The sequence below is a fragment of the Amphiura filiformis genome, chromosome 2 (assembly GCF_039555335.1).
Source record: "Amphiura filiformis chromosome 2, Afil_fr2py, whole genome shotgun sequence".
In the NCBI taxonomy this organism is placed as follows: Eukaryota; Metazoa; Echinodermata; class Ophiuroidea; order Amphilepidida; family Amphiuridae; genus Amphiura; species Amphiura filiformis.
The window spans coordinates 13,062,729-13,081,285 of record NC_092629.1 but is presented as its reverse complement, the minus strand read 5'-3'; the positions used below and the strand labels follow the sequence as shown (position 1 = coordinate 13,081,285).

The 18,557-nt window shown below is 36.8% G+C and overlaps 1 protein-coding gene across 1 annotated transcript in view; it reads left to right on the top strand.

The window, feature by feature from the left end:
- Positions 1-17,810, top strand: part of LOC140145904 (U5 small nuclear ribonucleoprotein 200 kDa helicase-like) — a gene marked incomplete at its 3' end in the record, with an annotated part of 47,825 nt that extends 30,015 nt beyond the window's left edge. Inside the window, 16 exon segments of the mRNA XM_072167622.1 lie at positions 2,226-2,296; positions 2,970-3,070; positions 3,779-3,952; positions 4,456-4,616; positions 5,708-5,935; positions 6,691-6,882; positions 7,994-8,233; positions 9,546-9,650; positions 10,536-10,707; positions 11,402-11,481; positions 13,499-13,646; positions 14,054-14,340; positions 14,721-14,811; positions 14,814-14,863; positions 15,430-15,606; positions 17,659-17,810. Coding sequence (XP_072023723.1) covers positions 2,226-2,296; positions 2,970-3,070; positions 3,779-3,952; positions 4,456-4,616; positions 5,708-5,935; positions 6,691-6,882; positions 7,994-8,233; positions 9,546-9,650; positions 10,536-10,707; positions 11,402-11,481; positions 13,499-13,646; positions 14,054-14,340; positions 14,721-14,811; positions 14,814-14,863; positions 15,430-15,606; positions 17,659-17,810 — 2,429 coding nt within the window.
- Between the last annotated feature and the right edge of the window lie 747 nt (positions 17,811-18,557).

Here is an 18,557-nt window from a genome sequence, read left to right as displayed (position 1 = left end):
TTGCTTACATTGACAGTCATAAAATACTTAATGATAATCAATTTGGCTTCCGCAGCAATCACTCTACTTATATGGCCATTATACATTTAGTGGATAAAATTAATAATGCGGTAGAAAAAGATGAAACTACTATTGGAGTATTTTTAGACCTTTCAAAGGCTTTTGATACTATAGACCATAACATATTAGCCCACAAATTAGAACACTACGGATTCGAGGCATTGTACTGGACTGGTTTAGGAATTACTTAAGTAACAGGAAACAATATGTATATTATAACTCGTGTGAATCCAAAATGAAAGATATCATATGCGGTGTCCTCAAGGTTCCATATTGGGACCTCTACTATTTATACTTTATATAAACGATATTGTTAACACATCTAACGTACTTAGCTTTATTCTGTTTGCAGACGACACCACAATACTATACTCGCATAAAGATATAAGAAGCAAATTTTGGTTAATTAACAATGAACTAAAGGAAGTCAGTAATTGGTTCAGAGCAAACAAATTATCAGTAAATGCCAGTAAAACCAATTATATGATTCTGGGAACACCACATATGACGTCCAAGAATTGGATAAATATTGATTCAACAACAACTGTCTGTAATGTAGATGTTAAGATAATTTTAGCTAAATCGTTCTAGAAAGGGTAGATAATACCAAATTCCTGGGAGTACTCATAGACGAAAACTTAACATGGAGGTGTCATATTAACTGTATAGCAAAAACTATTTCAAGGAATATTGGTGTAATGAACAAACTCAAATTCTTTGTACCAGATCGCATTCTTTACACTCTATATTGTACCTTTATTCAACCTTATTTGAACTATGGAATATTAATATGGGGAAACACATGTAAAACATATTTGGATAAAATTGTGAAACTCCAAAAATGGGCGATACGGACAGTTGCCAGTAGTCATTACAGAAGTCATACAGCCCCCTTGTTTGCCAAATATAACATTTTAGCAAACAATGACGCCTATAAATTAGAATTGGGAGTTTTTATGTATAAGTACAGTATTAATGAATTACCGAGCTTATTTGACAGTTTATTTACCCTACGATCTAATATTCATGATTACCAAACAAGAAACGCTAATAACTATAACTTGACTAAAAATAGCAGGGTTTTCACCGATCACGCTGTCCGTACAGCTGGTCCTTTATTATGGAACTCATTGCAAAAATCTTTAAGAGCGTCTTATTCAGTGAAACATTTCCGGAACGTGTACAAAAGACACTTAATTTCAAAATATGATTAATTGACGAGCATTGTAGTTTTTCTTTTGTTTCTTGTTTGTTTGTTTGTTGTTTTTAAATTTTATTATTTGCTGTTGAATTTTCTGTTTGGTAACTTTTCTGTTAAAGGGGATGGCTACCTCTGGCCTTACTGGCCTTTCGGCCATCTCCTCCATGATTCTTTGATGGTATTTTAATGCGTATTTTGTATTTCTATGTGAATTGTGGAAATAAATAAATGAATGAATGAATGAATGAATGATAGACACATCCTGGGCTGCTGAAGTCACTCTTGGGCGTCTACTCCTTTGCTTGTCGTTAACATGACCATTGGTTCGGTGACAGTTCCACCATTTGCTGACTGTGGACTTTACCGTTCCAACTTGCTCAGCTGTAGCTTGCATTGAAAAGTCTGCCTCTACCAAACCAACAATTCTCCCTCTTTGTATTTGACTCAATTCAGCCATCGTTGGTTACTCGGGACACCTTTCTCTGTCCTACCCTGTCAGGTAATCTGACTTCAACCTCATATTGATTTATGCCTACCATTGTTGACCATTGAGTACAATTGATGGTCATCGCAATCAATTTATCCAACACGCGACACTCATACTCATTTGAATTTGGCGGACAAAAGCAATGGTCATTTATTGGTCACAGTACAATGCATTTGGCTTGAATAGGAGCTAAGTGCAACTTTCAAAATCCGACTTGAAGCCACTCAAGCGCCCATAACTCAACCAAATGATATCATAGAGCAACAAAAGAGGTATCAAAATGCGCAGGAGAAAGCTGTGCTTTATATACATTGAATAAGTTTTTGCTATATATTTCAGTTCCCGATATATCTGACCATCTATAATCATTTCGATACTTTCTGGGTTGAGTTTAATAATAAAGCCTTGAAGTGTTGAAACCAAAAATAGAAAGAAGACTGACAATTACTTGTGTGATTTTGTTTTTCATGCATACAGGCATTCTGGATCCTGGTTGAGGATGTTGACAGTGAAATCATACTGCATCATGAATACTTCTTGCTGAAAAGGTAAATAACAGACCTGAAACTTTTCCTCTTTTTAGCTGATTTCTTCTTTTTGATTCCTGAAATTTACGCATTATTTGTTATTTTCGCCCAATTTGAGCTTTTTTAGCATGATTTTGCGCTATTTTCCTCTTTTTAAAAGTATTTTTCTCTTTTTTCACAAATGGTCAGTTTTAGGTCTGAAATAAAGACTAAAAAGTAACACATTCGTTGTAAATACGTAAGTCGTATACTATAAATCGTAAGCACAATATTTTGAAAGAACGGTGGTTTATTTACGTTTGCGCATTATGATACCCCATTCCCTCGATTGTGTTCAATATTAACATCACAGCAGTATTTTTAAAGAAAAAACACAGAATTTAAATGTTGCACTAACAGAGATCAATGTTATTAAACGCAAGCATTGTGGCATTTAAAACCCACTATTATATTTGCACTGAATTCAAATCGATACAATTTATTTACTGCAACTTTTAAATTCTTGTTTTATCTTTAAAAATTCTGCTGTGTTTTTAATATTGAACAAAAATTGGGCGAATAGGGTATCAAAATGTGTGTACATAAACCACCATTCAGATATATGTATAGAATAAGCATTTCATGATTTTAGTAACAAAATGTCAAAATTATACTGTAAGTTCCAATATTTTCTAATTGTTGTATTTGTTTACAGTAAATTTGCCCAGGATGAGCACATAGTCAAGTTCTTTGTGCCTGTATTTGAACCGCTTCCTCCCCAGTATTTCATCAGAGTTGTCTCCGATAGATGGATAGGTAAGTCTATGTGTCCTGTCAGTTATCTGTGTCCTGTTGTCTTTGTCCTGTCTGTTGTCTGTCTGTCATCGGTGTCCTGTCTGTTGTCTGTGTCCTGTCTGTTGTCTGTCTGTGTTATGTCTGTTGTCTGTGTGTCTTGTCTGATGTCTGTGTCCTGTCTGTTGTCTGCGTATCTGTCATTTTGTACCTTGTAACATGTGTCAGGAAAATGTGTATTCTTTTGTGTAATAAAACTTGTCAGTACAGTTTAACTGTCCTTGTGTAGGGACTTAAGCCATTTAAGTGGGAGCAAAAATTGTAATTGTAAACATGATGTAAATAGCATAATTTTCTACATCGGAAGGGTAATTAATGCTGTGCGACTCTGCCTGCTAGCCATTGGCTTCAAAATAAAAAGTCCTGAGGTTTGAGATATTTTCTCAAAATATCAAGACCTATCTCAAGAACCACTGAACCAATGGTGGACTTCTCTGTACTCATTTTAATGCATTTTTCGTGCTGATTCCAAACATGGTCATGAAAATGTATAATTCTAAAATTTTTGAATTTTTAAAGAAAATTTGGAACTTGTCGTCTGCAGTCACACCTGCATGAAGAAGGTTAAATGTGAGGTTGGACTTTTTGCAATGTCATCACTAAAAGCAAGAAACTTGTTAATTTACAGGAATAAACTTGTTATAAAAATCTTGATATGAATTCATTTTGCAGCATCTGAAACCCAGTTACCAGTATCATTTCGCCATCTCATCTTGCCTGAGAAGAACCCACCTCCCACAGAGCTACTGGATCTGCAGGCTTTGCCTGTATCAGCACTGAGGAACCCTGCATTTGAGGCCATCTACAACAGCAAGTTTTCAGTGTTCAACCCAATTCAGACACAAGGTATGGATTTGTTTGCTTAAGGGCAGGGTTGCCAATTCCGAGGTTTAATAGCCCAATGGGACGACTTTTGAAGATTTCCCTACAACAATTTCCTGTCCTATAGACACCAGTTGATGGTTAAGAAAAGAAATGGGCGACTTTTCAGCATTGGCTAATGCTAATTCTGGTCATTTCCTATCCCATAGAAACCAATGGTTAATAAAAAAATATTGGGCGACTTTTCAATTATTTGACCCACTATTTGGGCTGAAATTGTCTGGCAACCCTGCTTAAGGGTGATCTTAACCCTGGAATTATGGAAAATCATGTGCCTCATAACTGCTGTTTTTTTTACTCAAGGTAAAGATCAAACCTTATAGACTGCCACCAAGGATTAAGCGAGTATGTTCAGGTTTTTAAAAATCTGTTTTGTAAAAATTAATATCGAAACTACTGTTACTCAACTCCATACAGTTAAAGTCCCAAACCCTATTTAATCTATGAACCTATTTCACTTATTTCAGTGTTCAATGCAGTGTACAACGGTGATGACAACATCTTCATCGGCGCCCCCACAGGTAGTGGCAAGACAATCATCTCAGAGTTTGCGATTCTGCGCATGTTGTCACAGACACCTGATGGTAGATGTGTGTATGTGACCTCACTGGAGGCTCTTGCTGAACAGGTATAGCACCTTACTTAATGCAGGGACTGTGTATGAAGGGACTAGAGATGACTTATTAATGACTATTGTTATCAGATTATCTTTTACGACCTTCGATTGCATACAAGTTGCGCTGATGTTTGATTTCTTATTATTTATCAATCAATCAATCAATCAATCACTGACATTTATAGAGCGCCAAAAACCAAAAAAAAAAAAAATTTGCACTAAGGCGCTATAATCTAGGCACAAAAAGCAATGAATAAACAAAGATTATACAATGAAGGTGAATACCCTGTGATACAAGCAAAATATACTACTACTACAACAAAATAATCATTAAGAGCAAAAATGTCATTGGTTGTAAGCAATAGTGAAAAGATGATGTTTCAAGAGTTTTTTGTTGCCCTACAAAATACCGAAAAACCATCAAAATAATCCAATATTTTCTTAAGTTATGTCAAATTGTGTAAAATGTCTATCATTTTTTGAACATAATTTCTGTGTAGCATTGATAATTATTTACTTAGGATTTTGGGAGACAAAATGTGATAGTTTTGTGGAGATACAGAATGCGAGAATAAACAAATTGAACATTTTCCCAAATGTGAACATCAACTTTTTCTACTGATTTTAATACTGAAATAATTCTTAAATTAATGTTCTTTGATGATTTATGTTTGCTTTGGTGATATATGAAGAGCTTGGTTCCAAACCATGTTAAGTCCACAAACGCATGTTTCTGATTTACCTGTGCGATATTGCAATGGGTTGTGATTCTATAGGTATAATAATTTCAGTTGGATGCACCATTACAAAGCAAACAGTGGATGGATGCACAGTAACAATACTGTGTGAGGCATTTGGTTCCCAAATGAGAACAATAGTCTGCATATTGTTAAGCAGAATGGTTGTGGTAAGTAAATAATGGCTTGTTGATGGTACAGCTCATTGTTACTAATGTCAAACTTGTCATTGAAGTAATTGTGATTGTATCACACAAGTAAATGAGAAACATGTGGTTGTGGACTTCACATGGTTTTGAAACAAGCTCTTCATATAGGAATGTGGTACCACAAGGATACAATATTGGTCCTATTACTATTTTACAGGTGTATGCTGAATGGCATGCCAAGTTCCAAATGCAGCTGGGAAAGAAGGTTGTTTTGCTGACAGGGGAGACAAGCACAGATCTGAAGCTTCTGGCCAAAGGCAACATCATTATCAGTACACCAGAGAAATGGGATGTGTTGTCACGGAGATGGAAACAGAGGAAGAATGTGCAGAATGTACACCTGTTTATTGTTGATGAGCTTCATTTGATAGGCGGCGAAAATGGGGTGAGTGTGTGGGGTGCGTTTGTTTTCACTTACAAACATGGACTTTGAGTCCACATTTATATAGTGAAAAACACACATAGCGAACCATGGAAGTCCAAGGTCGTGAAATATCACAGAAGTCCACGTTTGGATTATGATATGTCTGTGTGTGTGAGTCCACGATTTCACTGTCAACAACCACACACACAATACGGGTCCGCGGTTGTTGGTGAAAATGTGTAGGGGTGTGTGTGGGGGGGGGGGGGGGTAGGGGAATTGTGGGTGCTTGGGAGGTGCTTGAGTGTTTTGTGTGTTTTAGGTTATCTGTTTTGATGTTTTAAAAAAGTGTTCAAAAGGTCTTTGTATTTTATTGTTTTTGCTAATAGATTAATATATTTGATGAGGAAAATGACTGAAAAGAAAAGCAGTAATGCCCTTAACCCTAACAGGACTGTGTACTACAAAATACTACTTGATATATGCGCTGTTCGTGCGTGCATCCCATGTCGTGTGATGACGCAATCGCCCTAAGTGATATATAGGCACGGTTTCTCTGGCCAGCGAAGCCCAAGACCCATGGCAAAGTGTCGCTGACCCAGTGCTAGGCATGCGAGGGGCCTCGGGTTCGAATCCCACCGAGAGCAAACAACTTCTTTCTTTGTTTTCTCTCTTTATTCCTTCCATCTTTCCCTTCCCGTCGCCAAAAAGCCCTTAGGCGGTTAGGGTTAAGATTAATTTTGTTTGACTAAACTTTATATTATTGTACTTTGACTTAGCCTGTGTTGGAGGTGATCTGCTCCAGGATGAGGTACATCTCATCACAGATAGAGCGCAACATCCGTATCCTTGCTCTCAGCTCATCTCTAGCCAACTCCAAAGATGTGGCACAGTGGCTGGGTGCAAACACAACCAATACTTTCAACTTTCACCCAAATGTCAGGCCAGTTCCACTGGAGTTACATATCCAGGTAGGTCAATCTCAGCTCATCTCTAGCTCTATCCAACTCTAACGATGTGTTACAATGGCTGGGTGCCAACTCAACCAATACATTCAACTTTCACTCCAATGTCAGGCTAGTCCCAGTGGAGTTGCATATCCAGGTAGGTCATTGTTTACCGGTTCCCCTTTAGACAAGGAAGTCTTGTAACTTCTCTCTAGTCTGAAGGGTTGCTAGTCCGAAGGTTCTCTAGTCTGAAGGGTCGCTTGTCCGAAAACCAAATTAAGTTGCTAATCCAAGGTTCTCTAGTCTGAATATAGAATAAGGGTTAGTGTTAGGATTAGGGTTTAGGGCTAGGATTTTAGGGTTAGGGTTAGGGTTAGGGTTAGCGAGCCTTATTCTATATTCGGACTAGTGAACCCTCGGACTAGAGAACCCGAATTCGGACTAGCGAATGGTAAATTATGTGTTCGGACTAGTGAACCTTCGGACTAAGGAGCCTTCGGACTAAGGAACCTTCGGACTAGAGAGATGTCGCCGGAAGTCTTTGGATCAAACACAATGATATTAATACCTTATCTTGAGGATGAGTGGTCAAAATCTTGAGTCAGGTTTAACAAAAATATGTGATTAGGGATGAAATCAAAACTCGACCGCCGGTTCCGGGGGGGTTCTGTCCGGTTGGAGCCGGTTTCTGTTGTTCTGAACAATGGAAAGCGGTTCAACTGCCGGGCAACCGCCGGTCGAGTTTAGATTTCATCCCTTACTATTCTCAATACTTATTAAATTGGAATCATAAAACTAATCAACCGGATTAACTTTTATCTTGAGAGGTTACAGTATCGCACCTTATCCTAGGTGCATCTTCAAGATTCAAGATACGTAAGTGGGCCCCAAGATTTTTTTGGTCAGTCGTGCAGGGCAACCAAACATTTTTTTGGAGGGATTGTGCATTATTTATGACCCATCAGCATCTCAGTGCTTTGATTTGTTTAATTGTTCTCTCAACAAATAATGCAGAATTTTGAACTTATTGTGTGAAAGTAGATAAAACAAGAGGATATGAGAAAGTTTGATATTGAAACCATGCATGCATAGTACTGTGGCTTACATTATCATGCACTTATTTATTTCACAACAGGGATTTAACATCACACACACAGCCTCACGTCTCATCGCCATGGTGAAACCCACCTACAATGCCGTTCTCAAGTATTCCCCAACAAAACCAGTCATTGTCTTTGTGCCGTCTCGTAAGCAAACCAAGCTGACGGCAATTGACCTTTTGACCTATTCATCAGCGGAGGAAGGAGATGATAGCAGGTTCCTGCATGTACCAAAGGAAGACTTAGCAATGCATCTGAGTAAAGTCACAGATGAGGTAACACTTGCTCAAATATCCCAGGGCTCTCACTGAGTAAAGTCACACATTGGGATCATCCTCCCTAAATATAACTATTTATTTTTACAACTAATTTGGACATACACTATATTTTGGATTAAACCATCCAAAGCAACCCACCTTGGGTCTATCAGGGAATGAACAATTGGAATTTAGGTTAGTTCTCTTTTGAGTTCATTTTAAGCAAGGGTCAACAATGTTGTTAATAAATAAAGAAGTGAAGCTCAGGCAAACTGGCACTATAATAAAGGAGGAAAAAAAGAAACCGTTAAGGGATGGGGTATGAACGTTTGTTAGTATTTATTGTGGGACATTGGAGCACATCAGACATATCGAATTGCATTCTGAATGAAGAATGTCCTTCTGATATCAAATAATTTTGATTTTTTGAAATTCGCAATGTAATACACATTTTATGGCGAATGATTAAAAATGGATATTTTTGATATTTAACAGTACTCGAAGTGAACTTTATAAATCTGATGATTTATACTTAAAGTGTATGTAGGTGGGATGAAAAGCCGACAATCAATTGAAAATTTTGACCTTTCGTATTGTAGATATGGATTTTTCCCCCCAAAACACCAGAAAAAATGAGGTCTTCTTGGGAAAAAATCCATATCTTCAATATGAAAGGTCAAAATTTTCACTTGATCATCGGCTTTTCCTCCCAGCTACATACACTTTAAGAATATATCATTAGATTTATAAAATTTACTTCGAGGACTGCTATATATCAAAAATGTGAAAAATATCAAATTTTAATCATTTGTCATAAAATTTGTATTATATCGTGAATTTCAAAAATTTATTTGATATCAGAAAGACATTCTTCGTATTCAGAATGCAATTCGATATGTCTGATGTGCTCTCATGTCCCACAAAAAATACTGTCAAAACGCTCATTCCAGATCCCTTAACGGCCAAGTAAATATCTTGACATATTGACATTTTTGAGAGAATAAAATCATTACATGTTTAATTGGCCGGCAGATCCGCCATGAGCTGTGTGGTGGTGAACTCAACGACATAAAATTGTGAGTGTGTGCTGGTTCCAATCTGTACGGCTGTGATTTTCTCTCTCCTTTATTATAGTGCCAGTTTGCCTGAGCTTCACTTCTTCATTTATTACATATTTTCTCAGGCATGTATCCTTTCTGATCCTCGTATTTAATATTTAAATGTCTCACAATGGCTGATGTCCTGCTAGGACACAGCAGATAGGCTGCCCCTATCTTTATAAATAAACTATTATTTACAAAGAATCTACATGATGTGGTTTTTCTTTCAGACTTTAAGAGAAATGTTAGAGAATGGCATAGCATACCTGCATGAAGGGTTGACAGAGATTGAACGCAAAGTGGTGGAACAGCTGTACATATCAGGAGCTATACAGGTTAGTATTAGGCGGTAGGATTGAACCTGGCACATAACTTGGCCATGTATTTATGCATTTTTTGTATTTCAATATAAAGGGATACAGAAACTTAATAAAACATAAAATGTCAAGGCAGTCCAACTGCAGAAGCTAATTTTAGAGGTGGTGGCAGGATTATATTTTATGGAGTCCACTGGACCCCATAATTTGAAATTTTGTCAAAATATGGGGTCCAGTAAATTTTTATGGGGTCCAGACTCCAAAGTTGTTTACTCAGCAAGATAATGCATGGGACACTTACACTATCTTAGCTCCAACAGTTTATTATTGTGTGCCTTTGCTACTGCAAATTTTCAATTAATAATCAGAAGAGGGAAATTCAAAATGTATTAGCTGCTATATTAAAACAACGAGAGAAATCTATAAATCCCACAAAAGTGCATGCCAAATACAGCGCATCGCAGAGTAAAAATTCTCACATGGTGCATTCAATTTGTTTGGACCCGGAAGTAAACATAGTAAAGATTGCAAATTCACAATAAAAATAGACTGTCACACCCTTTTGTTCTCCAAGCCTATCCTTGTGTAGTTTTATAACAAATCAGGATTAGTATGTGTCTGTGCTATGGTTCTTGGAGTGTTTATTTGTGACAAAAAATTGAAATTTTCTCATGCTTGAAAAACCCATAGGTTTCCATTTTATTGGACCCAAAGCGTCCAGGCGGATGCAATGATGTCACACGTTGTAAATTTAATGCTTCCCAGCCATAAAAATCAGAGACCCACTTAAGTATGAACCCTGGGGTGGTGGCATTTATTCTAAAGTCTTGTAAATCAGTGCTGATTGTACTACTCTCTATACATTGATATATCTACTCAGTAATGCATTTGTTATACTTGCAGGTGATAGTAGCAGCACGTAACATGTGTTGGGGTATGACAATGTCAGCCCATCTTGTGGTTGTCATGGATACACAGTACTACAATGGCAAGATTCATGCCTATGTTGATTACCCTGTCACTGATGTCTTACAGATGGTTGGCAGAGCTAACAGGCCACAGATTGAACATGAAGGTTGGTTTGCAAGAAAAATAGCTATTATGTGGGTTGGGGTTTATCTAGAGCATTGCTGTCATATATATTAAATTATACATCCTTAATTAATTTGGCCTTCAAATATAATACAGGCTTCAACAGCCCATTGGGGTTCTGTGAGTTATAATATTTCTTATATAGGCTTACTTAAAATTGACTAGCTAGATATATTGTTTTTGCACCTGACTTTTCTTTGAAGATCTTTGTAGACTAGAAGTTAAGAAAATCAAATAGCATAATTTTGCACATTTTCGCGGGTTTTCAGGCCAGTTTTTTCTTGAAAGAAAATTCAGTCCGGAATTTCCCTTGGAAGGGAAAACCCAGACAAACTGGTTGTTCTCCATAGGGAGGGAGTACTGGTGTCACTCACTGTGTTGATGTTAAAGACCTTACCTCAGCCAACCTCTACAGCTATAGAACAGTTGCAAAAAACATTAAATTTTTACTGAAATTGAAGAATAAAAGGAATAGAAATCTGTGGTGATTCATCTTAAGTTGTATCAAGACCCTCATCATTTCATTTTGTGTCAATTTTCAATAACAATTGTGCCAAAATGTTATGGAGACAGAATATGCTGCATCAAAATGAGCAAGACCCAGCAATCTGAAACATTTGACCCCTGCATAGCACATCTAATTGACGAGCATTATTTTCATGTGTTTTCACTTTCAGTCGGCAAGTGTGTGATTCTGTGTCAAGGTTCAAAGAAAGATTTCTACAAGAAATTCCTTTATGAGCCACTCCCAGTTGAGGTAAGTTGTCTTAAGAATATGTGATATGCTTTGATTGTATTGCTGTACTTAACCCCATGGGCACTACTGCATTTCTTACAGAACCTCTGATTGGTCAATTACATGATATGATCATATGAGTAACCAATCAAAATTGAGCTTTTAGATCTGTCAGCAATTTTATGCTGAATCTCCTTCAACCCTACTTACTGTTCTTATCATATCTCTGATTGGCTCAATGCATGATACATGGTGTCCCACAATGATTTATACCGGGAAAGTTGTATTTTTCTAGGTATGAAGGGCATTACTATTGGTAGCATTGTTTTAATTTCTAGGATTTACATATATTTAGCTTTCTTAGAAATTTTAGATTTTACAAATTGGACGTTTCTAATAGAAGTTAGTGGATATTGCGTAAAATTGGTGAATTCAGAGTTTTGACAAAACCTATTTTGAAAACCTGTAAAATTGCTAACCGTTCAGCACAAAGTTATTTGGAAAATGTTATACAGGTATATTTGTTGTGTCCTGTTCATATGTCTACTAAAAGGTCGATATCTATCGATTATTTATGATGTTACGAAGCAATCATTGTATGGAATAAAGGATTTGTTACGCTTTAGTGACCGTATACTATTCTTTCTTTGGCGGCGGTTTTGAAGACAAGTATTGCGGTGTTTGAGTTTCATCATTTTAAATGCTGGCAAAGATAGATTTGTCACAAAAGTATAGAGAAGGTTCGTCCTTAGTGTCACAGCATGTATTTATGTCCACAGTATATTAGCAAACCCACAGCTACGTAACGGAGAAGATTCAAATTTACTGCTGAGGATCCTTGAGGAAGTTATATCCTCTGTAAAAATGACATTTTTGGGTAAAAATTGTGGTCAAAATCACATAAAAAAGTATGTTTTTCAACCTAAATATCTGAAGTCATATTGAAATGTTTCAGTTAATCCCATATCAAGAATTATACAGCGTTGTAAGCTCTATATCTGTGCCAAATTTGGTCTATTTCCTATAAAAGAACGAGGATTTCTCCAATATATTGCACAGCACGGCTGGACGATGGTGATAAAGGATGCATGTGTTTGGATGCCTTTGCGCTGTAAATTACACACATGCAGTTTTCGTCCTTTTTCAGTAATGTCAATGTCATGCCAAAACAAATAAAGCTATTTATATGAAAGTCACAGAATAAGTAGGAGACATGTGTGTCATTGTATTACACTTATTAAAATTAGATACACTGTTGACTATATATTTTTAATATTTTTTTCAAACACGGTATAAATCATTCTGGGACACCCTGTATAGGCCTCTTTGTAACCAATTCACATAGTTCTTAGAGGCTGGTAGAGCACATGGGGGTAATATTGCATTGACAGTTTTGTTGTTACTTGTTACAAAACATTGAAACACAAGGCCAGTTGCAGTGGGTAAAAGAACCTAGAACGGTTTGGCAAGAATTTAAATAGTAATGGTGAGTATACCACTACGGTATAGGTCATCCAAAGGAAAGACTATCAAGAACAGTCAAATTTAAATATTTGGTCAATTTTAATGGCCATAAACATGCGTTTTTATGGGGTTTTTTTAATGCTGTGATAATCAAGCTATGACAATCATTGACTGTCTTACTGTGTTAGGGAAAATATTTGTACAATGACTAATTTCAAGTTATGCATTATAATCTTCAAAAACAAATTTCTAATCCTTTTCATGACCAATTATCAAAAATTGCATAAAATATTAGAATTATTCGCCAACTCACAAGCTATACTCAAGATTTTGATTGCTTAGACTTCTGCCAAGTCTTGCAAATTTGCAATTTAAATTTGGCCTGTTTTCCCTCAAATAGCAAAATATTTAATTAGACTTTTATTGCCAGTTAGAACTAACTAAAGGATTAGAATTTAGCTATGTTTCATTTTGCAAAACAGGATGATATTTATTTGATCCCCCGAAAAATTAGTGCTATATTTGTGTGAAACTGGGAGTATTGTTTTGACTTGTTGCGTGATTTTCTCCTCAGTCTCATCTTGATCATTGTCTGCATGATCATTTCAATGCGGAGGTGGTTACCAAGACGATAGAAAACAAACAAGATGCTGTAGACTATCTGACGTGGACATTCCTCTATCGCAGAATGACTCAGAATCCTAACTACTATAACCTACAGGGTAAGTACAAATGGATAATGGTTTCAGTTTAGCCCATAGTAACTCTCTCCCCATCCCCTACAAGATGCTGTAGACTATCTGACGTGGACATTCCTATATCGCAGAATGACTCAGAATCCTAACTACTATAACCTACAGGGTAAGTGCAAATGGATAATGGCTTCAAAAGCCATTGATAGTGTTTGGACACAAAATTTGGGACAATTCAGGAGACATACTTTTGCTCATTGTCACTTGTCACTCAGACCATCTGTCTGTCTTAGAGAACACCTTACAAGAATTGGAGGCATCCAAGTGTATCATCACTCTGTATCAGAGATGGACATCAGGAACTTGTTATTGCGATATCGCTTGTGTGATAAACTACCTCTTGACGTATTAATTGATTACATGTTGATTTATCTTAGGTATGACTCATCGTCACTTGTCAGACCATCTGTCTGAGTTGGTAGAGAACACCTTACAAGACTTGGAGGCATCCAAGTGTATCAGCATTGAGGATGAGATGGACATCAGCCCTCTGAATCTGGGCATGATTGCTGCCTACTACTACATCAACTACACCACTATTGAGTTGTTTAGTATGTCCCTCAATAACAAGACCAAGATCAGAGGATTGATTGAGATCATCTCATCGGCGGCAGAGTATGAGAACATTCCAATTAGACATCATGAGGATTCCGTTCTAAAGCAGGTATGAAACTAGTAATATATACATATTTCAGAAAATTGCGTTACTGGTGTAAAAAAAAAAAATTTTATCATTAGGGCAGACGACACAAGTTTCAAATTTTGTTAAAAATTTTAATACATTTCAGAATTGTATATTCTCATGCATTCAAATGAATGCAAACAAGCCTAGTATTTATTTGTACAGTGATTCTTAAGACAGCTCTTGATATTTTGAGAAAATATCTCACATTCGGACTTATTATCCCTATGGCTAGCACGCAGAACATTAATCTTAATTACAAACACATTGCAAACTTACACGGGATACATCAGCTACAGTGGATAAGTTGAATGTTGATATTTGAATGTTAAACTGTCATGGACTCATCATGTTTCTTACAGCTTTCCATCCGTGTGCCAAACAAGTTGACAAATGCAAAGTACAATGACCCCCATGTGAAGACCAATCTCTTACTCCAGGCTCACTTAGGACGATGCAACTGTCTGCTGAATTACAGTCTGATACAGAGGATATACTCAACAAGGTATGAAGGGGTGGGGGTGTGTTTGTATCACTGTTTTCCTGCTCTGTTTACCTCTGCCTCCCTTTCCTTCCATCCCTCTCGACTTCTCTGTTTTTCTCTATCAGCCCATTTAGTGAATATCAATAGAGGGTATGCAATATGACGTCACACATGACGGAGTCATCCTCATTTAAATAAAATTCTGGCCTCCGTAAGGTACCACAGGGCAATTTGCATGATATTGCGAGTGATTGGTATGAATGGTTGTGGAATCGAACTAGAGACCTGCCCCTCTGTCATCTTAGAACTGTCCCCCATCATGACTTCCGGTTGTTACACTATTCTGGTTGGTTAATTGTATGGGGTCTATAATTGATTTATAATAGAAAAAAAATTTAAACTTCTATGCCACTCAAATTTGGTATACTCACTGGAGCACTTTCACAGGCATCTTCAACAGATCTTATTACTTTCTATTTACATTTATAGCTCGTATGAATATACATCATTAAATTGATTTATAAATTGAATGGATTGATTGTTTGGTTTAAATCTTGACTCAGTGACATTATGTTATCTTTCTGTAGGCATTGCGACTTATCCAGGCGTGTGTTGATGTATTAAGTAGTAATGGATGGCTGAGCCCTGCTCTAGCTGCTATGGAATTGGCACAAATGGTCACCCAAGCTATGTGGAACAAGGACTCCTATCTCAAACAGCTGCCACACTTTGGAGGAGAACTCGTCAAGAAATGTACAGAAAAGGTCAGTTCACATGAATTCAGATTTCCTTATCAAAAGTTGACTGCTGTGATTTCATTATCCAGGGGTCCATTTCACTGAACTTAAAGAAGCATTGCAAGTCTCAACATTGATTCGGATTTCTTATCAAAAGTTGACTGCTGTGATTTCATTATCCAGGGGTCCATTTCACTGAACTTAAAGAAGCATTGCAAGTCTCAACATTGATTCGGATTTCCTTATCAAAAGTTGACTGCTGTGATTTCATTATCCAGGGTCCATTTCACTGAACTTAAAGAAGCATTGCAAGTCTCAACATTGATTCGGATTTCCTTATCAAAAGTTGACTGCTGTGATTTCATTATCCAGGGGTCCATTTCACTGAACTTAAAGAAGCATTGCAAGTCTCAACATTGATTCTTATTTCCTTATCAAGACTTCACTGCTGTGAACTCATTCTCCAGGGGTCCATTTCCCTGACCTTGAAGAAGCATTGCAAGTCTCAACATTGATTCGGATTTCCTTATCAAAAGTTGACTGCTGTGATTTCATTATCCAGGGTCCATTTCACTGAACTTAAAGAAGCATTGCAAGTCTCAACATTGATTCGGATTTCCTTATCAAAAGTTGACTGCTGTGATTTCATTATCCAGGGTCCATTTCACTGAACTTAAAGAAGCATTGCAAGTCTCAACATTGATTCGGATTTCCTTATCAAAAGTTGACTGCTGTGATTTCATTATCCAGGGGTCCATTTCACTGAACTTAAAGAAGCATTGCAAGTCTCAACATTGATTCGGATTTCCTTATCAAAAGTTGACTGCTGTGATTTCATTATCCAGGGGACCATTTCACTGAACTTAAAGAAGCATTGCAAGTCGCAACATTGATTCGGATTTCCTTATCAAAAGTTGACTGCTGTGATTTCATTATCCAGGGTCCATTTCACTGAACTTAAAGAAGCATTGCAAGTCTCAACATTGATCGGATTTCCTTATCAAAAGTTGACTGCTGTGATTTCATTATCCAGGGGTCCATTTCACTGAACTTAAAGAAGCATTGCAAGTCTCAACATTGATTCGGATTTCCTTATCAAAAGTTGACTGCTGTGATTTCATTATCCAGGGGTCCATTTCACTGAACTTAAAGAAGCATTGCAAGTCTCAATTTTGATTCGGATTTCCTTATCAAAAGTTGACTGCTGTGATTTCATTATCCAGGGGTCCATTTCACTGAACTTAAAGAAGCATTGCAAGTCTCAACATTGATTCAGATTTCCTTATCAAAAGTTTGACTGCTGTGATTTCATTATCCAGGGCTCCAGTTCACTGAACTTAAAGAAGCATCGCAAGTCTCAAAATTGTTTGTAACTTATGACGAGTCCAGAAGTTCTATTTCACTAAACCTACGGGCGCTGCATAAGCAATAGGGATTTACTACAGGGACCCTTTGTAAGCTATGTCTAGTATTGGGTCTTCGTAACTTTACAAATGTTTACTTGAGTTACAAAGGCTTAAAAGTTTAGTGAAATGGACTTAAGTGAATATAATTTGACAGGGGTGTAAATTTCTATATTGCTGGATTCTGAGTAGCTTCCAGATTTGTTAGAAATCCTCAATCACACCCCTGTTTGTAATATACGTAGCATATTCTACAATACACGCATCATCCCAGTCAAAATGATTCAAATTTTAACATTTTGAAAGATTCTTTATTTGTTTAGGCACAGGAACCAAATTTGCTTGATCTTTGGATCAATTATCGATGCTGCTTTTTTGATACCTGTAATTAATGAACTAATTAATCAGAATTACTGGTAAATTTGTTTTGGTCAATATGATATCATGCACAGATTCATATGTAATCACCATTAACAATAGTCAATTAATGTAAATAATAAGGTTCAATCTAGCGTTGATGGTCGATCGAAAGATCAAACTAATTTGGTTCTTTTGCCTTACACTAATTTGTAAAAGAAAAAAGATGTCATCAAGAAATTGCAAATGTGAAAAAAGGACTGTTAAATTAGGAATGGACTCATCTAATTGTTTGATAATATCTTTGCTGCCATTTTAGGGTATTGAGAGTGTGTTTGATATCATGGAGATGGAGGACTCTGACAGGACAGAATTGATTAAACTGACAGACTCACAGATGGCTGATGTGGCTAGATTCTGTAATCGATATCCCAATATTGAGTTGAGTTATGAGGTGCAAGACAAGGAGACGTTGGAAAGGTAAGCGTTTTATATTCATTATTCAAGCCTTGTTACTATAGTCAAAATATTAAATTCGTGATCATGAGAGCCAACTTTGGTACGCGCAGTTATTTGCGCCGAGCGCATTACTACGCAAAGACCGCGCTCACTGCAAACACAGATTTTGAGAATTGACCAATCACACGGTCGTTGCTAGGCAAGGTCAAGGTTCGGTCATGCAGGTCGCACAATCGTGGTATTCTATGAAAAGTACGCTGACGCAGAAGGTACATCCTCTCATGATGGAGAATTTGTTGTTTTGCCTGTATGGCCAAAAAATTGTTGTGTTGTCCTCAAGTGGGTAAAATGGGTCGGTTGGTCATTTAAAAAAAACACCTTCAGATTTTTTTAAATCCTCACAAATATTAACTAATGCTTCTTCCATTTGGGACATTTGTAAATTTTAACTGGATACTTGTTAGATAATCAATTTAAGACTCGTCTTTAATAAATAAAATATTAATTTTGAGTGAAAAACATTGATTTTTTTTTGAACATATGTGAGCAGCTCCAACAAAACCCGGAACAAGTCGCCAGGCATGTTTTTGAGTTACAGGCCTTTAAAGATGACATTCCCATTAAAAAATTAAATTTTGGAATTCTTAATTTCATGGTATTTGACTGTTGGGTTAAGTGGACTTTCAAATCCTTGAAAGCACTTAAATCAAAAAAGAGGTTTATTTAATCAATAAAAAACAGTTGAACTATGATAATCCC